The 24,556-nt window shown below is 35.7% G+C and overlaps 1 protein-coding gene across 1 annotated transcript in view; it reads right to left on the reverse strand.

Moving 5' to 3' along the window:
* The window catches only part of gse1a (Gse1 coiled-coil protein a), a 35,157-nt gene extending 11,959 nt beyond the window's left edge, over window positions 1-23,198 (reverse strand). Inside the window, exons 1-5 of the mRNA XM_052543979.1 lie at window positions 23,011-23,198; window positions 12,277-12,474; window positions 4,973-5,154; window positions 1,020-1,168; window positions 743-943 (exon numbers count right to left, since the gene is read on the reverse strand). Of these exons, the coding sequence (XP_052399939.1) occupies window positions 743-943; window positions 1,020-1,168; window positions 4,973-5,154; window positions 12,277-12,472 (728 nt within the window). The 5' untranslated portion in view covers window positions 12,473-12,474; window positions 23,011-23,198. The remainder of the gene's footprint in view (window positions 1-742; window positions 944-1,019; window positions 1,169-4,972; window positions 5,155-12,276; window positions 12,475-23,010) is intronic.
* Window positions 23,199-24,556: the final 1,358 nt, after the last annotated feature.

Raw genomic sequence — 24,556 nt, forward strand, 5'->3', positions numbered from 1 at the left:
CACTGCATGCTAGCTACGGAATATCAAACTAATGTAGACACGACAACAATCAACGCCTTTAAGACTTTTAAGAGAGGCATGCAACTTTAATTTAGAAGAGTATGAAAATATATTTAGCGCTTATAACTTCTGGAGAGAAATAACGCAGATACTAGAAAAGGATGAAACTTTGTAGTGTGCATGTGGAGGATCTGTGTTGAATTATACTATGAAAGTTTGTGCGTTAGGCTGTTGCAAACTCTAGTTTGCTTCAAAAGTATTCGCATCAAAATCAAAGTATTATGTGGTGAATAGTCATGACCAAATGAACACGATGCATTGGGAAATTTTTTGCTGGATTGCGTAGATTCCTACCGAATTTACTGAATTTGTTTGTCCACAAGGTGGCGGCACTGTTCAGGCCATTGTTTTAACGTTAAAAAAAAGGAGACAGGAGATGGAACAATAACAAACTGAGATGGTTAGCAAAAACTTTCATCTCTAGTTTATAAGAGTACGAAAATATATTTATCGCGTGTAACTTTTAGAGCGAAATAGTCCATATACTTGACAATGATGAATATTTATAGTGCACATGTGACGATTCCTTGCATTTGCGCATGTTATCACACAGACTAGCGTTCGACTGCATGCATAAGCTAAGCATTTGCATCAAAACTGAAGTATACTTTAAGATTTTTTTTTTCATGTCTAATATAGGACATTTTATTTTCATATTCAAACTACAGGAATATACACACACCTGTATGAAGCGAGTGAGGGGTGAGGCAAATATCCTGAGTGAAAGTACGCCAGAGCATCAGCTGCCGTTCCTGGGCTGAGCCCTAGAGGGAACCCTAAAGGCATCCGCAGCTCTTCAGCGGAGGCGTACGGACGAAAGCCATCGCGAACATACTCATCCTGAGCCCCTGCTAGCAGCATATGAGGAACCTGCCGGGACAAGCTGAGAGAGAGGAACAGTGGATGAGTGACAGAGCGCTGTGGCATGTGCAGGTGTGAGTATGTGTGTGAGTACTGACTGGGTCTGCATCAGAGCACCCGGGGTCATGCTGAAAGGATGTGCTGAACCCAGGTACGGAGGCAGAGAGAGGGAGGGCTTCTCCTGGCCTGGTAAAGGTCGGTCTGGGGCTAAACGCTCATGGCCGGACACTCTTAATCCTGCATCAGCCTAAAAGAAGAAAACAACATTTATAGTAAGGCATCATGGAAATATTTTCCAGGTTACTGACCTATATAATTTTTTTGTTTTGGAAAAATCCATTCAGTGAATTCAAATTTCATGTAAAAAAAACAAAACAAAACAAAACAAAACCACAGATTTGGATCAGTAAATATTGAACAGTCATTACATATGTTGTAGCCATAATGATTTAATATATAAGGTGCTATGTATTGGTTCTCACCTATGCATAGCACCTTATATATTAAAGTGAGAATTAATGTAAATAGATCTATGGCTGCGTTCACACAGTCAGTGTATGGGACGTCGAAAATAAAGAAAGCTTAGGTCTTTTCTAAAATGCATGTGTATTTCCAGAGTTTCAAATGTGTATATATGGTACGTAACAGTTTCCTTACAACTTAAATACAAGTGAGTAAAACCATAATCAGTATTTTTTAATAAATAATGTAAATATAAATAAAAATAAAACATGCTAAATTACAGATTTCTTAATACAGAGTTTGTGGATGAAACAGCGACTGCATGTGTGTGCGTGTGCGTGCGTGTGTGTGTGTGTGTGTGTGTGTGGTCGAGCAAGGCACAAGAAGAGAGACAGCAGGACTGAATATATCCGGAGCTTTGGTTCCTCTATCCCGTCCCGTCTCTCTCTGAGCTAAAGAAGACTCTTTGTGTAAACAGAGAGAGGCTAGTTTGATCAGGGGAAAGTGCCTATTGTCTCCTGATGTCCCCTGACTGCAGCGCTAAATAAACTTACAAAGCCACACAGAACGAGAGCTGAGCAAACCATTCATACACACACACACACACACACTAACACACACACTCTCTTCTGGCATGATCTTGTCGTCACGCCTGAGAGCCACTGAAATGATGGACATGCAGGACCCCCACAGATCTCCCCGTTTGCACTAATCCAGCCCAATTTAAACCCAGCGAGCCCATCAGGACCTCAATCCCTCTTCAAAGCAGAAGTCTTCAGATCAAAGTGTATGGAGAGAGGGTTCTGTTTGTATTGATTGGCAAAGATAAAGGAAAAGTCACCGTCATAAACATACGGTTTTCATTTCACAAGCAAATGAATGACCTCACGGCATGCTGGACTAGTTACGGTGTCTTTGTGCTCATGACAGATCATAGATTATTCGAATGAACAGAGATTTTGGGACACCAGAACATCTCTGAAGATTATTTGAAGTAGTATCACCTTTTTTCATCATTGGCTTGTTGGTCAAATGTCATACTGTAGTCCTCTGTGTTATTTAATGAAAACCAAATCATGTACATTAACTGTATATCATTTATTTAAATATGTGATTTTATCATCATCATATATCATTCATTTATACAAACCATTAATTCCTGTCAAAATAAATGTAAATATATTCTTATTTTCCTATATTATCAAATAATAAATATACTGTATTACAGATAATTAAACAATCTTGAAAAACTGAAAAATAAATGAATAACTACTCTGTTATAATCAAATATAATATAATTATATTATATTATTTAAATTAATATTTTATTTTAAAGCAACATATTAACAAATTAAAATAAATTAGTTTACAAATCATTATTTTCAAACAAATTAACTATTTTATGTAAGAACTGAAAAAATAATTTAAAAAGACAAATTAATAAGTACGTTATGCTAACATTGGATTTCTTTTAAATTATTTTATTACCATTTACATGACATTAAAATATCAGTTTACAAAAGTTTGCAAAAATTCAATAAACAATTTATATTAAAATAAATAAGATGTAAATATTTGAATATATATTCATAATTAAATATATTACTAAAACAGCAAACCAAACAAATGACTAAAAGCACATTAACTGTATAATTGATGTTTTCTGTGAGTAATTTTCAACAGGTATATGAGTTTTGTCAACCTTTATGAATGCACTAGCATACAGATGAACTCAAAACATATATTATGGACTAAAAGCCACAAAAGTCAAATTTTTGAATGGAAAATGTAGCAATTTAGTTGGAGAACCCCCAACACTGCACATTTTAAGGTGGGCATACACGGTGCGATTTCTGTGCGTTTTCGGCAAGGTACCAACTCACACTGCACGAGTAGATTGCATGCTTAAAGTATACTTCACCATGGTTTCGTGGATGGTTTCACGCATGCGCAGTGAGGGAAACGTGGAAAATCGGTTCGTAGCCCTGCTTCAATTGTGCGATACCTCACGAGAGGCGACCTCAATTTCTGACATGTCAGAAATCCATCTGACCAACCGATTGCCGGTCGGGAGAGGTTAATCGCCTCTCGTTTCCCCTTGTACACAGCACGAACACTGCACGAGAAACGACGCACGAAAATGCTGAAAATCGGCCCGACCCGAAAAAGAGTCGCATGAGTCAGAATTCGGCTCAAAATCGGATGAAAATCATACAGTGTATGCCTGGCCTTAGACATCTCCCTAATCAAACACACCTGATTCAAGTCATTAGCCCCTTAATAAAGACTCCACATGTGTGTCACATAAAGCCAAGTTCACTAGGGATGTAACGATTTGCTCAAGTCATGATTCGATTCAAGATTACCGTTTTAAACTAAATTAGATTTACGTAATAAATTAAAAGGTGTACTTTTATTAGCAGAAATATGTCAAATATCAAAACTAAATAGAAATTTAAAAAACCCAAAATCTAATAAAATAAATTAAAATATAAATATAAACAAAGGCTTTGTCTGTGCTTGTTCCAATCAAAATGAGAGATAACCACTTCATCTGAATCACAAACCAAAGAAAGATGCTGCATACACACAGCATGAACAGTTTTTAAATCTACAAGAAAATCAGAATGATCAGACTTTAGTTCTGTAACACTATATCACATAAAACATTTGCAGGAAACAAAGAGAGTAGAAGCTCTAAATGAGATGCAGATTCACTCTCTGACAGCAGGAGGCGCTTCTGGAACAGCAGCAATATAGCGTTAGCTTGGTTAGCGCTGTAAACAAAGCACTGCAGCACGTATGAACGCTGCTTTAATATGTATTACACCGAGTCGCGATGAAAATAAAATACCATCTAAACTTTTCTAAAGACAGTCAGTTCCCCTCAGAGATACATTGATATAAACGCTCACCCCCAAATGAATCGCGATTCGTTAAACATCTCACCCGATTTGAATCGTCACATATTTGTATCGATTTTCAATGGCTCACGGTGAATTGTTACATCCCCAAAGTTCACACTTCACTATTTAAAAAAAACTTGAAAGAGGAGTTGTTGATTTGAAAAAGGACGTCAGGAAGAAATAAGTGCTTTATAAGTGTTTGCGAGATTATCTGTTTTAAAAAATTTCGCTCCATTTCTTCTGTCCAAACTGTTCTCGAAGCCGTGTTGCTGCTGCTGTTTTTCTTCTGCTGACGTCAACCCATGCCTTACTCTCTCATTGGCTGTAGCTCATCGCCACACCTGACACCACGTGATATTGATTCGGCTGACAGGTCCAGACATTTAGCATGCGAGATATTCCTTTGGTGTCTGCGAGGACATCGGCGAGCCTCTTTAATGCATCATTCAGTAGTTCACACATAAAGACTGCCGAGCACTAATCATCCACTGGTTTTCCCCCGATCAGAGCCTGACCTTCGCGAGCTCATTTATTGCTAATCGTGTTTAAAATCCAGTAGCGTAAACTTGGCTACAGAGAGACAAAACATCAAAAACATGCCGTGTTGGGGTTCTGCAGGACCAGGATTGGGATCCACTGGTCTAGATAATATATGCTTTAGCAAAACATCCGTTCTGTCATACCTGGCGTCCTTCAGACCTCCAGAAGCCATTGACTGTTTTTGTCGGGGCGATGGTGACCACAGGAGGGGTGACCGTGGGCGGGCCCAGGCTGGGACCCATGGCAACCCGCTTAGGCGTACTGACTGGAGAAATGTGATTGGCCACCGGGGAGGAAACATGTGATGACTCGCCACTAATGGAGCCTGAGAGAAAGAGAAGACAGATGAGTTCAGAGATAAATCAAAACTTTTCATACCAACTGAATTTAATTAAATAGAAGCAATCTCCAAAAATAGAAAACATTTATTTTAGCATTATTTACATTAAAAGAAATAAATACAATAAACAACTGTCTTTATCTTAATGTATTATTTTATATAATATGTATATGCTATCAAAGTAACAAATAAAATGTAATAAAAAAAAAAAAAAAAAATCGTTTACCATTATTTTCATTTATAATTTTCGTTTTCGTTTATATTTCGTTTGTATTACAGAAGATTTGACAATTTTGAAAAAGGCAAAAATGAAGAAATAATTATTATAATACTGGAATTCTTTTCATATATTTTAATATATTAGTTATATATCGGTTATTTATATGACATGATATGAACATATCATAATAAAGCATATAGGCATTAATTTATATTAAAATTAATTAGAAGTACATTTATGAATTTATATGCATATATTATAAAAAATAAACTAATAGAATTCAATACAATCCATGTATTAGATTTGCAGCTCCCAACAAAGGAGTGATTTCTCATAAACTGCAACATTCAACGATGTAAGAGAACCGTACTGTATAATAACATCAGAGGCAAAGACAGAGCAGTAGAAGTGGCAAAGTAAGGCGATTCATTTATGTGTGTTTGCATGCCAGACTGAACTAACAACTTGTCAGAAGAAGTGAACATATATCATCACTTCCCTGACTGCCAGCCTCGCCGCTATCAAAGGCCCCTCTGGGCTGTCAGATCAGATGCCAGTTTAAAGAGAGAAAGAAACAAACACTGCCATCTCCCCGCGGTAAACTCATGAACACAAACACACACTCATACCGCGGTAATGCAGAGTTGTACTGTGATCAAAGATCGCTAGAGTGTGCGTGTGTGTGTGTTTGTGTGCACATACATTTCTGAACTGACACTCCACACAGAACAAAGACAGTCTTTGTGTCTCACAACCAAGTGCACAAAGAGAGAAACTTCATGTGAATGTTATATCGGTATTTATTACGCCCGGCTCCAGAATGCTTCATTCGAGATGGTCAATATCAGCACTGAGCACTGAGATATGTGTGTATAACATTGGCTAAATAGTACACCATTACACTGCTTTCCACAGCAACACATCGATACCTGTGTGGCTAGTCTTATCTCTCTCATATTTTCATTTAAATTAAAATTCTGATGTATATATAATCATTTATTTTCATACGTTATCAAATATAAGTCTATTTATTAACAATTATTTTACTGGGGAGAAAAAATGCGATGAAATATACAATGGCTAGAAATGGAACCAGAGTTAAATCAAATATAAATATTATAAATATATTTTAAAAATATCATAATTGTTTGTTTCTTTATTTATTGATATATAATAAAATATATTTAATTTACATATACTGTTTTAATCCCATATAATATATACTTAAATAATATATTACAAGAAAATATATATAGAGTAGGGCTGCACGATGTGTTGTTTAAGCATCTATATCGCGATGTACAAATCCACGATAGTCACATCGCAGGATGTGCGATGTAGGCTGTTGTAGTTGATCAGTTATTCATTAACTGTATGGGCCAAAGAGCGCGAGCGCGCGGCCATCGACACACTAGATGCGTGGCGCAAGCGTGCCAGCTGCGTGGTGTGTCCGCAATGTAAATTTTTCCCAATATCGTGCAGCCCTAATATAGAGAGAGAAAAAATAACTGAAAATTATTAAGATGTCGAATTAATTAGATGTAATTCATTCATAATAATTTATATAAAAATGAATGAGACATAAAAAATGTTCTATCTTATCAAATATAAATGCAAAAGGTATTGTATAAATAAATAACATTTTATTTAATTGATTTTTTTTTTAATGCATGTTAAAATAATGTAAAATAAAACAAAATATATAATAATTTTATATTTGGATATAACTTTGGATAAAAGCGTCAGCTAAATGAATAATAACAATATATATTAGAATATATTAAAATGCAATATATTAAAATAAAATACTTTCATCTCTCATCATTCTGCAGACTTCTGTAATTTCACATCAAATACAATTCTATATTAAAATAAAATCAGTCAAATAAATCAAATAAAAATCAACATGTATTGCTTATGAATCAAACTATTGTCTGCTAACTGGAGTAAAAACAGCCCTGCAGGACAGTAACTTCTGAGCGCTGACTACCGACTAGAAGCAAGAACCAGGAAATGTCACTTAAGAAACGAAGCACCAGAGAAGGACACAAAGATCTGGATGAGAAGGAAACGCAAATATGTGAACTCGAATTTCAGATTAACAACTTATGTAAGACATACATTTCTTATTTAATATTGTAACGCTGTTCAAGTTGCAAGGCAGATTTCCTGTAATACAATGGTTTAGATAGGAATGGTAGATAATGCAACAATTTAGACTTAAATCAATAGTTCAGATCCATGTTTTTATCTATTTGGCAACCAGCCGTGTAATAAGTAGGATCACGTACAAGCTCCTCTCGCCCTGCCGCTGATAATGAACGGCAGACTGTACATTACCCTTTCCACAATATGCACTTCTTGCGGTTTCGATTGCAGAGAGTGCATGTGAGAAATGACTTTCCTTATTAAGCCAGAAACCTACGCACAAAGCTCGAAAACCACACAGCGCAGAAAACCCCCACAGCCGCTAAGAGCACTATCTATATAAGACACCCAACACAAAGAGTAAAGTAGGTCAGGCCTCCTCAGAGCGCCGCTGCCTGCCACACAGCTGATAAGACTCTCGCTTTTCTACTACTTTACTCCTGTGGTAGATTTGACTTTAGTCTTTCACATATCTGATATTTTTCTACCTAGAAAGCTTTGACAACTCATACTAAGTGGTCAAAGGAAAGCATCGCGATCACTGTCGCCAGTATTCATGGTTAGGGGTTTTTCGAAAGCCAAAGAAACTCGTCCCACACTATTCATGCTAAAGGCATGTAAGATACCTCATATAGTGCTATATATAACAGGTTTAACAATAAAACCGGTGTAAAAGCCCCTAAACTTTCATTGAAGGCCATATTTATATATAGAAAGTTGATATTTGGCAAGTCAACATCTATCAACAACACCCAAATAACACCTACCTGCTTTTATGAAAAAGAAGAGTGCTTAATTGTGTTGAATGTGCACTTGTAGTGTACTTCAAATCTTAAAAGTATATTAATAAAAATAATAAAATAAAACGGTACTTGCAGATACCAATATTAATGAAATAAAAAGGCCACTTAAATGTGCTTAAAGAGATAGACTTCATTAATTATTTCTTAACGCACTCAAGTACACTTTTTATCCTTTTGAGAAGTAACTATGTAGGCGCTGCTAAATTAAACTTCATTACAAATGTGTAATTACAATTAATTAAATACATGACATACAAATTTAAGTATATTTTAGTTGATCATAAATGCTTGTCAGTACATTCAGCTGTACACTTTAACGATATTTTTCTTTAAATGGAAACAAAAATCATAAAACAAATCAGAGGGGAAAAATCTAAATACAAAAAAAAAAAAAAAAAAAATCATGAAAAAAAAAAAACCAATACCAAACACAAAACAAAATAAAGCAAAAATATATAAAAATGCAAAATAAAACATAGCAAAAGATGTAAACGAAAAAAACTAAATTCTGAAAAAAAAAAAAAATACAAAACGTATAGCAGAACAAAACTAAAATGAAAATGCTAAAACAATACATTTATATTACAATTTGGAAATACAAACATTTAAATACATGACATACAAATTGAAGTATATTTTAGTTTACCATAAATGCTTGTCAGTACATTCAGCAGTACACTTTAAACAAAGTACATAAAGATGAACTTAAGTGGGTCAAAAAAAGCACATCTTCAATTTCAAATAATTGCATTTAACATAAATTTAATGGGGTCATATGATGCAATTAAAATTTTCTTTGGAGGGTTACAAGCTCTTGGTGCATAAAGACGATCTGTAAAGTTGCAAAGACTAAAGTCTCAAATCCAAAAAGATATTCTTTATCAAAGCTAAAACTTTGCCATGCCCTCCTAAAACACCTCGTTTAAACACGCCCCACATCTCTACATCACTATGTGGAAATATTTGTGTAATGCTGCCCAAATGTTCACTAAATAAAGAAGGCGTGGTTTCAGTAACACAGTTAGTGTTGAAGCAGTCATGTCAGGGAGATGCTGTGTGTATCTAGGAGATAGAATAAGCACTTTATTTGGCCTTCTGGAAGTAGATGCATTTAGGAATCTTTAAGATTACAGAACCGAACAGCAACACATTTTATGGACGACCACTTCGTGAACCTAAGAGATCAGGTTATTCTGACTTTGCAATCTGACGCTTCTGAATCAGCTACTGTAAGTATGTTTTGTTATTAGTTTAAGTATTTGTTATTGAATGTTCAAATGCAGAGTTTTGCGCGTTGCGTGTTGTGTGCGTGCGTGTGTGTGTGTGTTTGTGTGTGTGAGAGAGAGAGAGAGAGAGAGACAGGGTCACACAGTGGAGTCAGCTGTCTTAACCGTCCGTGGCTTGTGTACTGCAAACACATACGAGCTTCATCACCGTGTCTGTCTCGCGACTCTGTTCCTCTTTCAGCCTTGAACTGATGGTAAAACTAAAGACATTTTATTAACTGTCTTTACACTTATTTTAAAAGATGAAGATTTTATTATGGAAAGGGAAGTTTCATTTTCAACGAGTGTTTGCAGTGTTCGGCCAATCACAATGCACTGGGTCAGCTGGCCAATCAGAGCAGAGAGCTCTTGTCTGAAGGAGGGACTTTGTAGAAAATGAGGTGTTTGAGAGAGGCGGGGCATAGGACACCTATAATAATGTACAGTATTTGAAAAATAATGTGTTCTTTGAACATTAAAGCATGTCAACATATTCTGTTACATCAAATACATAAAATAATCATCTTTTTAAAAAAAAAAGCATCATATGAACCCTTTAAATATAATAAATGTTCATTTAAACATTACATTCAGTTATATTCTTTTAAAATATATTGTTTCTGTACTTTAAAAGTATGCTAAAACTCCACAGCGAAGACCTGGCAAACACCCATAACAACCTACAGCCTCTTAGCCAGATGCTAATCAGAAAATTTTATCCTCTTGTTTTGCTTTACTCTTTCATATATTTATCATATCTGTATCAAAGCTGAAATGTAATAGGTTTGCAGTCACACTATCTGTTAAACACAGAGAGAACAAAGAAAGTTAGAGAAAGAAATGTGTGTGTTTGTGCATGTGTGAACTTGGATGGAGATGTCACTTACACAGGACAACCAGCATCAGCAAGGACACACACACACACACACACACACACACACACACACACACGGACAGAGGAAAAGCCTTAAACAAAAGACAGCTTTTCCAAACAGGCTTAGCAATCTGAGACAGAGCATTGACTGTCATTGAATTACCCTAGTCAAAGACTATACGAGCGCATAAAGTGACAAGCAGAGGCAGAGCCGTATGCACAGCGTGATAAACTCACAGAGACAGCAGTAAAAGGACACTTAGAGAAGCTCTATAGAAATTACTGGCATACAAGCTCTTAACCAATCAATATAATCCTTTTCTCTCTGTCTCAGAGAATTGGAGAGAAGAATATAATGATCACTCACAATGCATCATGTCGATAAACACACGGCCAAACCATGTATGCTTGAGCTCCTTCAAGAAGACGCTTGTTAAACTGCACTGTTTTTCTTCAAAACATAATGCATCGAATGTCTTGTCTTTCAGCCGATGTTGGTTTCATACAATGTAGAGTGAAACAATTCTGACAGATGACAATTTCGTAGATCTATTCTAGATCTTAAATGCCAAGACAACAGTAGAAAACATTGTCTAAAACATGATATTGTATGTAATGTGTGTGTGTGTTTAGGTTTTTTTGGCGTTGACTATTACAATTACACAGACAGATGGGTAGATAAATGTTGTGCCAGCCATCTGAAATGCTGCAAACCCATATGCAAATATTATTCAAATCTATTCACAATTTGTTGACAGAAACCACAACCCACACTCATACTCACGCTGAGCAAAGAATGGCTGTCCATATTACACCCATACATATGGCGGCGTGCTTGTTTACATGCTGCTTTAAAAGACTTACTGCAACTGTGCTAATGGTCATGACGTTACAATGCAGTGGCAAAACATAACAGACACAGAGAAAAAAAAAAACTCACAAAACAAAACAAATAGCTGAAAATACAAAAATTAAATAAAGATAAAATACAAAAATTGCAACAAAAAAAATCTGAAAAAAGCAGCAGAACAAAAGTCAAAAACTTAATGAAAATGCAAAAATTGTAAACAAATCAGAAAGAAATACAAAACAAACAAACAAAAATACAAAAAACAAATGGCTGAACAAAATCAACAAAAAATAAAAACAAAATCACAAAACAAATCAGAAAAATGTATGACAAAGCAAAAAAAAAAAACACTAAAGAGCAAAAATAAATGAAACCGCAAATCACAGTTTGAAAACTAAACAAAAGCAGAATAAAAACAAAACAAAGATAAATAGCAGAAAAAAAAGTAAACAAAGAATACAAAGGAAAAAAAGGAAAATAATATAAATCACAAAACAAAAATTGCTCAAAAAAATAAAACAACAATTACAAAACCAATCAAAAAAAAAAAAAACTCAAATAAATTACACACACAAAAAAATTAAATGAAAGACAAAAATCACATAAAAATACAAAATAAATAGCAGAAAAAAAGAACGGCTTAGAAAAACCTAGAGGCTGTGGGTGCACATGGATAGAAAGAAACTACCTCTATAAGTAAAACAGGACATTAAAGTGCAACAGTGTTGCTGCACTAATAGTAAAGATCTGCTGACTACAGCCACATATTAGTTGTGTTTGACTTGAAGCAGCGCTGCGCAGACAGATCTCGCAGTACTTTGATGTCATACACTGATCGGTCTGTGCAGCAGCACTTCAAGTCAAACACACCTGCTGCCTGTTCAGCAGGGCATCATGGGTAATAGGATAAAGAGCGATGGGTAGAGAGCAGAGGAAAGGGCGCTCACCTCTTGGTTCTTCGGCCTGTTTGGCGAGCTTGCGGAGAGCGGCGGCGAATCCTGAGTGTCCAGACTGAGACGCAGGGCTCCCGTTGCCTACCATTGCTCCGCTGATGGGGGACGGAGTGAGGGGGCTTACAGTCGCCATGCTGCATGGTGCTGCCGAAATCATGCCTAATGATGGAGACTTGGGCTCATGGCTCATACCTGTAGAGACAGAAAGATGTCGTTTCTGTTCAAAACTGAATTCACAATAACAGAGGAAATGTAGAGGCTGACATTCAGCCAGTAAACGAGACTACTGTATATAGATTATATCCGCAAATTTAAGACTGAGCTCAATTCAAATCTATTTTTATCTCTACTCCAAGCGAGCTTTGATTTGCACAAGCTCTGATTCAAAGATGGAGAGAATGTGTTTGTGTGTGTGTCTACTGTAGCCTACTGTATCATATTTCTAAATTATCAACATGATCAAACCTTTGCTGAAAAACTTGTTGTACAGAATCTACTACGTGCCTGATCTGATTTATAGTTTATACTTTTTTAGAAAGTATAATTTGGCATAATCTGAAAAACTTCCACACTGGTTCATGTGTCTTTTTGCAGTGAAATCTTTATTAAGTAAACATAAAAATAACTTAATATAATACTAATGTTAAACTGTGAGTATCAAATATTGGAGCAATTTATTATGAAGGAACTTTTATTTGTTCATCTCGCAATCATCATTGTATTGTTTAGCATTAAACAAATAGCGGAACAAAACAAAAGCAAAAACAAAACTAATCAGAAAAAACTACAAAACGGAAACAAAAGTAAATGAAAACGCAAAAATAAAATAAATTAAAAATCACAAAACAATCTGAAAGGCAAAAAAACTAAACAAATAGCAAGACACAATAATAGTAAAAAAAATCCAAATGCGAAATCCAAAAATAAAATAAAAATAAAAATACAAAATACGGTATAAAACAAAATGCAAAACAACACAAATATAAAAAGGGACGAAGCAAACAAATGAAACCATAATCAAAAACACAAAACAAATCAGAAAAAAAAACTATATGCAAAACAAAACAGTAAATGTTTTACCCCCGCAATAATATATATATCATTTTATATATATAAAACTAAGCATTTAAATATCTTCTTACTAAAACATCTTTGTGAGATATAGAGTGTGACAACTGATTTTAATATGAAATTTATGTAAGTAGTCAGTTATTCTGTCATAAAGATCTCACTGATTTACATGAAAACAAATCACAAAATGCATCTTTTTTTTTTTTTTTTTTTTTACAAAAAATGCATACTTTTTAAGTTTTAAATAATTTTTCTATATAAAGTTGCAATAAATTGTTCTCTTTTTGAAAAATATTTTTCTGACTATTTTTTCCTTTGTGTGCTTTACAGGGTTACAACATAAAGGGGAAGTTTGCTAGCAATGAATTGCATAAACTGATAACCACATTTATTTGCATATGTTGCTTGCAATGATTTAGCGATTGATGTGTGTGTGTGTGTGTGTGTGTGTGTATGTGTGTGTATATATATATATATATATATATATATATATATATATATATATATATATATATATATATTTTTTTTTTTTTTTTTTTTTTTTTTTTAAAGGTTTGGAGGGTAGAACATAAGACATGTTCAACATTTCACATGTTAAGTTCCAGATCTGAACTTTTGAGTTTTCAACAACTTCCTTCTTTTGTGTATCTCTCTCTCACACACCTCCAGCTTTCGCTCACTGCCAGTGTTTCTATCAGAAACAAACAAAAGCTTGCTTTATCGTGATAAACTCTGCCTCACCCTTGCCCTTCTGCTGAACCGAGCAAAACAATTAATAATGAACTTAGGGCAGTTAGGAGAGCTGGCAGCAGCATCCTCTGCCATCAGCCACAACTTCATTACGACTTAATGGAGCCTTACGCATCCAAACACACAGAGTAAGAGAACATTATATGTCCGGTGGTTGAACTGAACAGATTAATCGGATTCATCTTAAATAGCGTTATAATTCAGGCACATTAATAATTGTTCTTTTTAAATATACCATCTGCCAAACAAAAAATCAAGCAAAGGAAAAAAAACAAACAAAATGCACACAAAACACAACAGAAGATAGCAATAATGCACAGCCTCTAATGGCTTCTGTAATGAAACAAAACAAAACAAAACGTATGACCTCTTAGAGCTTTTGTAGTAAACTGCAAATAAAATAAAAGACAACTAAAATACAACAAAACAACATGCAGAGCTTTTTTCTTAGTGAACTAAAAAAATAAAAGAAAATTTACAAATCACAACAAAAACATATGGTCTCTTAGGGCTTTTTGTAGAGAACTAAACATACAAAAAAGGAAAGCATAGCTTCTTACAGCTTTCATATTGAACTAAAACAAAAACAAAACAATAAAATGAAACAACACAACATGCATGACCTCTTTAGTAAACTACAAAAATAAAAAACTAAATGTATAAATGGCGGTAAAAGTAAAACAAATTAAAACAAAAAATGTATGGCCTCAGCTTTCATAATGAACTAAAAAAATAAATACAATTAAATTAATTTTAAAAAAGCAAAATCAATAAAATAAAAAAATGTTGGCTTCTTTCGTAGTGAACAAAAATTTAAACAATAAAAAAAATATTAAAAAAAACAAGACAGCATAAAATGTGGTTAAATTAATTAAGATTATCATCAATACACTATGTAAATAAGATTCATAATAAAGTTATAATCTTCACATAATATAATAAACAGGTGCAGCATATAACTGAAACAAGGTTTTCTTCCTGCCATTAAGCAAACCACCATATCCACCACTCTCCAATCCTGTTAAGAGCTTATCAATCAAATCATCATAATGCGCTCTTGAAACAAAGCTGTCATCCGTCCACTCATTTGCGTGCTACAACCAGGCATCTTCTCTTTATCTCCCTCATTCTCTCTTTCTCTTGACAAACATTCTCAATTAATGTGCTACCGAACCTCATCCGCTCACTACCCCCTTCCTCTCATCTCTGCAGCTCACACTTTCCCTCCTGGATGGTGTCAATCAGAGATAACAGAGAGTCTCTGGTCGCTGTGGAAATGAGAAAAGCCACAGGTCTCTTCCGGCACACAGCCATTCTGGGAGAGACGGCCCTCTCAACACAGAGTGATTTATAAACTGTTATGTCAAGGAGCGGGACAGAGAGAACATTTATTACTCTAGGATGCCTTAAAGCACTCATTCTCCCAAAAACAACAACTCTGTCATCATCTAATAATCCCACATATTCTGTGGAACGTGAAATGAGATATTTAGCAGAATGCCCAACCTGCTCTTTTACAATAAAGTAAATGGGAATTACTGTAGGACTGTCAAGCTTCACAAAAACAACACAGCAGAAGTCCAAAAGGACAAAAACGTATAAGCCACAATTATATTCTATTTGCACATATTAATATCAAAGCATTTATAAATGGTAAATTTGGTTTCCCTAAACGATAATATTGCTCTGACAACAATAAACATTGTTGCTTCAGTCCAGTTTTTAGCATGAACTACAGCCTTATTAAAGGAGTCAATTAGTCATCTGGCATGCTTAGTGAAATATTCCACATCATTTGACATCTATGCACTCACAGACACACCTACACCTCAAACTAACACGGAAAAGCATTTTTTAAATCCCTGGTCTAGCAGGATTTACTGTGGGTCTGTGGCTTAATAAACTCACACCTTTTATTATAGTCTCATATACAAACACGAAAAGGATACTGTACAAAAATCATTAGATCTCCAGCTGGCCATGCAGAATGAATTGCCAAATGTTTAAAAGCGCCCGAGGCTTGCTATGTGAAGATCTCTTCTCTCGCAGAGATGAAATCCTGCTCTTGCTGCTTTTTTCCCAGAGGCTTTAGCTGCAGTTCGAGTCAGCAAAAACAGTCCCACTGGCTCTCTAATAAGCTTGTTCATTAGACACTTCAGCCAATGCAAATTGACCCAGCCCTTGTCGACATGACCGGCTCATGTAAATTCAATGAGAGAAACAGCAGGGATAAAAGACTGAGTGATGGATGATGTGTCATAGTGCTTTGTTGGCCACAAATGAACACACTCACACACATACATGTCCATAATGATGACAGACAAGCATTGATGCATGGGCGACTACAGAGATCTGCTACCCTCGCATTCATTAAGACTAGATAAAGCACCTCACACACACCTGGCTTCTGCTCATTAATCCCAGTGTGTATGTATGTGTGTGTGTTTCACTGACAATATTAAAGATGGATGAGGACTAGAATGGTACTGATACTTCCACAGTGAAATGCACTAATTGGTTGTGACAACAATAGAGATTGATAACTAGAGAGAAGGTTGATCACAGAGCTACTGGTTACAAAGGGCTTAAAGGTTGAAGACCTTACACTGTGTGTAAGTACCGAAACAACTCCACTTTCCATAACTGAAGCCCGTATGCTAGGCTTGAATGTCCTTGATTAGTTTTGTATTGATTTTCTGGATCTGTCTGCAGTAATTTACAGTTATCTACAACCTGTTGATCTCAAAGCTGACTGAGTGCATTTACAATTGTATTTTCTTGGGATAACAGGTCTTTCCAGGATACCTTGAAAGTCTCACACTGTTCTCCCCGCCCCCAAACCACTGGTGTCCCACAAGGTTCGGTAATTAGTCCCTTAAACTTCCTCATTTAGACCAGATCACTCTGTATCACACTCTTAAAGGAACACTCCAATTTTTTGGAAATAGGCTCATTCTCCAACTCCCCCCAGGGTTAATAAATTGAGTTTTACCATTTTTGAATCCACCGGGCTGATCTCCGGGTCTGACGATAACACTTTTAGCATAGCTAGGATACATCATTGATTCTTATTAGACCAGTAGTATCGCATACAAAAATGACAAAAACGTTTCGATATTTTTCGTATTTAAAACTTGACTCTTCTGCAGTTATATCGTGTACTAAGACCAGTGGAAAATGAAAAGTTGCGATTTTCTATATTATACTTAAATTCTGGCATAATAATCAAGGAACTGTGCTGCCGTAATATGGCCGTAGCATGCGCAGTGATATCACGCAGCACCTAAAAATAGTTCCCAGCAACTCTGCTATTGCTGCAACTACACAAACTAGCTGGGGACTATTTTCAGGCTGCTGCGGCCATGTTACAACAGCACAGTTCTTTGATTTGATTTAAAAAATGTTGCTTTAAAGTGTTGCTTTAAAATTACTTTCCACTGCACAAAATATTCTTTATACTCTTAAACATAAAAGTTTCAAAACAGTGATGCTACAGAAGAACCATTTTTTAGGGAACCTAAATCCGTTTTTCTAAAGCATCGTTGTGAAATTGTTCATTTCTAGGAGTGCAGCATGCAGTTGTGTGGCTTCTCTAATCACTACTACTCCGACCACACTTGACAGCTCATTTCTCATTCGCATTTAAGTCTCATAATTTGGTCTGAATATGTCTGATTAACATTTCTGATAATGACCTTGGAGTCAAGACTAGGTTAATCGTCTTCCCACTCAAGAGCTTTCACACGGTCACGATCTTTATCTCAGGCGATGGTCTCAGTGTCGTCCTCTCCAGGTGAGAAAAAACCTTGGACGATGCACTAGACAATAAGCTCCCTCAGCACTGAAGCATCAGCCTCCTTTATAAGTACAAGAGGTCTTTTCTGCCAACTTGTCCAGCAACCTCCAATCCAGTCATTTGTCCACTTACATTTATGCTAGTTTATGTTATTTATGAAAATTCGATCATGTTACCCCTCTTTCCAGGTCTCTAAAGTCAATCAGATTTAAGACACCATTTCTGGCAGCGCAGAATGCTATCCAAAGGGGCTCTTGGGCACATATCTATGGAGGTGGTCTGGGTTTAAGCTTGTACTGTACTTGGGGACCCTGATGGTCAGATCAGAGTGTTCTCTTTGAGGAGGCTTTTTAGTTTAATGCACAAAGGGGGTCACACATTCCACATTTGTTGTATACAAAGAAACCCATGGGCCCTAGTGGTCAGAGTGGCCTGGAGGCTCCTGTGCTCTGCTAACACCATACACTGAGGGTCCTGATGTTAAGCTTCTTTTGGTAGTCTCGAGTAGTGTGGCCTAAGGTTTTGGAGGCAAAGTCAGTCATTTAACACAGTTCCCAACACTGGTCCTGGACTACCCTCAACACTGTGCATTTCAGATCCTCCGAACCAATCATTTAACCTAGAACCTTGAGACACACCTTTTCAGGTTTCACCTCTAAAACTTCTTGGGCTTACATCAAGATATTTTTAACATAATACACAACAAACAAAGCCACATATTTCCTACTGGCATACTTAACATTCCTTTCTTCTTTCTTATAATGCCCCTATCCATCAGCACTCCAGTTGGTTGGCTGATCTGAAGACACAAGATGATTCATCTCTAGCCACCTGAGCACACACACACAACCGTTGTAGCATTTGCAGGTCTTGATAATCAAGGCTCTTGTGGTCTAACCTTAGCACATGACCCATATCCTCAGCCTCCTGTTCTGGTAATTACTGCTTACATTACATGTGCACTTTCTTGTTAGTCAGTCTGTAAGGGTTATGAACACAATGAGGTGTTAAAGTCTGCAGCACCCTTTAGCCTTGTTTTAAAAGTAAAATCAAATGCAAACTAAAGTAGGCTAATCTTCAGCAGGTTTTACTCAATGTTTCTATTCACAGGACAGACACACAAGGTACCTCAAAGTCACCTGCAGATCACCAGCAACCCCTTCAAATCTACAGTACAGAAGTCTAGATCCCCCACAAAAGACATAAATTGGCACCTACTACTCTTCATCAATGGTTCAGGTTCAGAAGCTAAGCTAACTATGATATTTACAAAAACCCTTCACTAATAATAAAAAAAGGGTTTGCATTACAAATAAAGGTTTGCGGTTAGCGCGGTAATGCAACAGGTTCCAGGGAATGGAAATAATTGGCTTCTGTGTAATTATTAGGTTTGGCACAGTATGTTCAGCATGTGAATGACTCTCATAACACAGATAGATGCAGAGCAGGCAAAAATGACAAAAAGGATTGTACAAATATCATGAATTAGCCTAATTAGCTTATAAAGGGCCGTACGCTTCCAGGAGTCACACCAAATTATATTCTGCTACCTGAACTAACCTTGCGTTGACATAAAAATGACAAATTTATTGACCTTGATCATGGGGGTCTAGAGCGGTCCTCTCTACAATATCAGTAGACCAAATTTCTTTAAAAAGAAAAGATGTAATTGAATGTGTTACAAATAAATAAAGAAATAATCTTAGGCAATCACAGGCATCTCCATCACTGATAAATTGGTGCGCCATTAAAGACTTTTGTGCGTGTGCGTGCTAACGGAGGTCAGCTCAGAAGGTTGCGACTTTTAGATATCACAACACAACTTTTAATTTCCACAGAATAAAGCAGTTATATTGTTAAACTGCACAAAGGTTTAAAGGCGTCAAGTTCACATTTACTGGAGCTTTACCTGGCAGTTAAGGAAGCATGTGTTCTCTGACACTGTGTGAACAATTACAACATAAATACTCTTATCAGTTATCGGGACCCACAGCTTTTCTCTGTGTTCGAGTAGCAGGAAAAGTCTAACAAAAAAAGTGAAAACTTTTATTACATCCCACGCTGTCCCCTCTAAGGGACACTTGGCATCTCCTAAGCCCCCAAAAATGCTGACACACATCAAAGTATGCTGGGTAAGTATTTATGCTTTGGGAGTTTGCCCACTGTCACTATGTACGCAGTGCTGATTGGTCATTTTGGATACCTAGGGAGCATTTATGATGTCACTTGCTAAAATATAGGATAAAAAAGATGGGGTTTCTCTTGTCTTTTCATTTTGGTCATTGGATCAGGCTTTTGACCTCTCTCTCTCTCTCTCTCTCTCTCTCTCTCTCTCTCTCCCTCTTTTCTCGTGGTATCTTATTACATATGGTTCTTCTAAAACTACATTAATTTCTGTTCCCAACTTTTCAGGATTTTCCCCTAAGTTTCAAGGTGCCAATCACAACGTTCTCTTGTCACTTCAGCCCGACAGACATGTCCAAAACGAAGACCACTGTAGTGCAAACAGCCGATGTGTGTGTGTGTGTGTGTGTATGTGTGTAAATACAGCTGACCAACATCAGTTAAAGAAGCAGCAGAAATCTGAGCTAATCCCAATACAGTCTGTCTCTGAGGGTTTAGTGCTGCTGATTACACACACACACACACACACACACACACTCTCATCACAAGGGTTTTCATTATATAATCCATCCTCAACACCCCGTTAATCAATCACAAAACCAGAGGTGATCAAAAAACACTACTCCTGCCTTGAATCTCACAATAAAATGCATCTTTTAGTTGTAAACAAACTTTTTTTTTTTTTTTACTTATTTATAAAAGTATTATTATTACTTTTCAAAAAATTATATATATATATAAAAAAAATGACTAATTGGTTATGTTCTTCTACCATACTGTAAGTCACAGGTATTGCTAAATACATATATGTAAATAATATAATATAATATAATATAATATGCACATTTTACACCCGTGACTTTTCAAGAAAGTCATGCTTTATACATAAACTGCCTTTAAACAGTTTTTAATACATGAATACATTGAAAAATAAATTTTTCAAAACATTATGCACAAATAATCCCAAATTGTTTGTTCCTCTGTTGTAAAATACTTTGGATGAAAAAGTATAAATGGAAATTATAGAAATGTTTATATCTATAAATGTATAGTTATAAAAAAAAAAAAAAACACAATAATATAATTTTAAATGAACATATAATATAATATAATATAATATAATATAATATAATATAATATAATAATTTTAAATGCGCATATTTGTTTGCCCTGCCATGACTGACCTTTAGACCTTTTACATTTCTAATCATTTTTCAATCAAAATATATTATTTAAAAAAAAAAAAAAAAAAAAAAAAAATAAGCAAAACAAACAAAAAATACATTTGCCTTAATGGAAATCACTTTGGATAAATGTGACTAATAAATGCATAAATATAATAATATTTTTAAATGCATGTGTGCCCAACCATCATTGATTTATAATAATAATGATAATAATAATTCACACTTTATACATAAAATACCGGTATTATATCACCTACAACACTCAAAGGCTTAAAAATGTAAAAGAACAAAAGGCCGTCCGGTCAAATCAGCATTCAAGAATGTAAATATCCGTTATCAAGCTGGTCATAAGCAAATAAGAGTCTAATGGAGTAAAGCGTCTGCACCCCCACCTCCACCCCACCACCCCCAACATGCACTCACATCAAACCATTAGACTACACTGGTCTGGACCACAGTACCAGCTCATATTTATTGTAAAAACATGTATAGGCTACTTGCATAGTGCTTTGGCATTTGTATTTTCAAACATTGGTATTAGGAGTTTTTCCATTCGATTCGCTGTCACTTCAATTGCAACTGTTACTGACTTAATGAAGCCTTAATCTGTGGCTTTTGAGCATGTAATTACAGTAACTTCTCATAACTACTCCTTCTCATAACATCCAACTCATCCAGTCTTTCCAGTTTAACCCAAACTACAACTCGCATTTCAGTTTCGCACCTAATCAAATAAAACCTCAGCCGTTAGTTATTAAAAAAAAAAAGTCAGTGCGACTGGACAATGCAAACTCCCATTCTGCCAGTAAGTACAGCTAGACTGGTTGCTGAGTACACATGACTTTCCACAGCACACTGACATTTATCTGACCACACAAAAAGCCAGAAGAGGAAACAAGAGACTTCAAAAACGAAAACTTCAAATGTGTAAAACAGACAGGATGTGACCAAACCAACAGTTTCTATGGTTAAACAAAATGGGTTTTGCCATTTTGGCCAATAGGCTACTGATATTCACAAAGTTGGACGGCCAGTATCAGATGCACGCCAAATATGTATTTTACAATTCAGCTAAATTAATAAAATACGTATTATTATATGACAAAGCTGTCTGCACATCTTAAATTGACAAAAAAAAAATTGCAGAATATTCAGTCCAACCAAAATATATACCTAGTTTTCATATTTTTCAGTATAATCTATAGGCTAACATTCATAAATGTAACCAAAGTTCTCTCTATATCTTATAATCTCAGGTTTAACCATGAAGCATTTATTTCTGGATGGCTTCACATCAAATATTGTGTTAATAACCTAATTTACACAAGATCCAGAAGGGAGGTCTGAGACGGATGGAAAATTAACCTTGAGGTGACAGAATATCAGAAGGTCATCTAACTCAGCGTGACTCCCCAAACCCTTACTCACAGTCTGAAAATCCAACATTTAAGACTGTTAAACACTTCTGAATATGAATGAGTCCCGATAGGAAGCCAAAGGTCACATCAAGCGTATCATTTCTAATAACAAAGCCAATAAAAGCATTATCTTTCACGGAAGACGACAGTATTCCAGGTTCAAATAGAACAGCTGTGATCTACTTTCATTAAATAAACAAAAATGATAAATAATAAGCTAAGTGTACACTTGCAGGATGGACCACGAATGACTGTGAATGAAAACAAAGCGCCCCACATCACGCTGTGTTCCGGCGAGCGATGAGCTCGTAACAAACGCAGCCGAGAGCCGAGCACACTTCAGCCCGAGCCTCTTTATCACAGCCCGCCTTCGAGAACTCACCTTAAAACAGAAGAAAAAGCGTGTTTCCAGCGTATTTAGAGCTGGAGTAAATCCATGGCGTTCTCCGGCGGCGGCGCGGCGGTCGAGAGCGCTGAGTGAGCCGCAGTGGAGTGAGTGAAGGCGGCGCTTAGAGCCTCGCAGCACCTGCTCCACTGATCCGCCCCCGGAGGAAGAGCCACAGTCAAGGGTGACGGACCTCCTACTGACGGGGGTCAAGTCACACCGAGCGAGACAGAGAGAGAGAGAGAGAGAGAGAGAGAGAGAGAGTGTGTGTGTGTGTGTGTGTGTGTGTGTGTGTGTGTGTGTGTGTGTGTGTGTGTGCTCTCGAAGGAAGGAATGCTGCATGTAAATACTGTACATTCACAAACACAAACATCTCTGCGTTTTTAAGTTATAGGCTGCTATAGGACATTCTTCTATACGCTTTGCCGTTTAATTTTATTCACTATAAATATAAAACTATACAAACAAATTACAAAATCAAAATATATATATTTTTTTTTAAATCACCTATAATTCAAATTGTATTATTAAGGGAAAATACAATAATGTTAATTATATTTTTCACTTCAGGAGGCGTGGTTATTATCACCTCAGTCGATTAATTAGTGATTAATGACTGATAATGACTAATACTGAACCAGCAAGACTCTTCTGAGAGAGATTATTATTGCGATATTTATTCGTAATCAATTCACAGCATTCATTTAAAAATAATATAATATAATATAAGATTATATATATGTATATATATATATATATATATATATATATATATATATACACAATAATTACATAATATGATGTCATGAAATAATTTAAATAATTAAATGATATAACAAAAATTATATGTAAGCCTACAAATGTAATCATTTTGATGTATTTATATCACATTTTCTGAAATACTGATTTAAAAGATATAATCTGATAGACATAACATATACAAATCAAATAAAACTTAAATATATATAACGTGTTCTTCAAATCTAACAGAAAATATATAAAACATAATAAATAATTGTCAACCAGAATTAATTAGGGTAGGCTATGATTTGCTACCAAAATAAATGGAATAAAAAAAAAACATCCAGTGTATGCTCAAAACTCTTGTCTGTAAAACAAATATTACAGATTTACTATAAGAATATTCTAACAAAGGCAACATTCAAAGACTTTAAAACAAAGATTCAAAATTTTAAACAGTAGAATCGCATATGTAACAAAAAACAAGCCCACTCTACAGAAAATAATCCAGTTATTTTTGGAAAGTCTGTATTCCATAGCCTCTCTCTCTCTCTCTCTCTCTCTCTCTCAGAAAGACAAGAGAAGGAAGTGTTTACAACCTGGCATATATAAGCCTCTATTTCCAACTGATTCTGGGCACACACACACACCTGCAGGGCATCCTTGAGTTAGTATGCATGTGTGATCAAATGACACACCTCAGTGCTAATGGTGAGGAGAAGAGGATGCTTTTATGTGTGTGGTATAAACGCTACCTGCAGCCTAATCTGAGTCTGTTTCTGTGTCTCTCTGCGTGTGTGTG

This window comes from Carassius gibelio, chromosome A25 (genome assembly GCF_023724105.1).
Source record: "Carassius gibelio isolate Cgi1373 ecotype wild population from Czech Republic chromosome A25, carGib1.2-hapl.c, whole genome shotgun sequence".
Taxonomy (NCBI): domain Eukaryota; kingdom Metazoa; phylum Chordata; class Actinopteri; order Cypriniformes; family Cyprinidae; genus Carassius; species Carassius gibelio.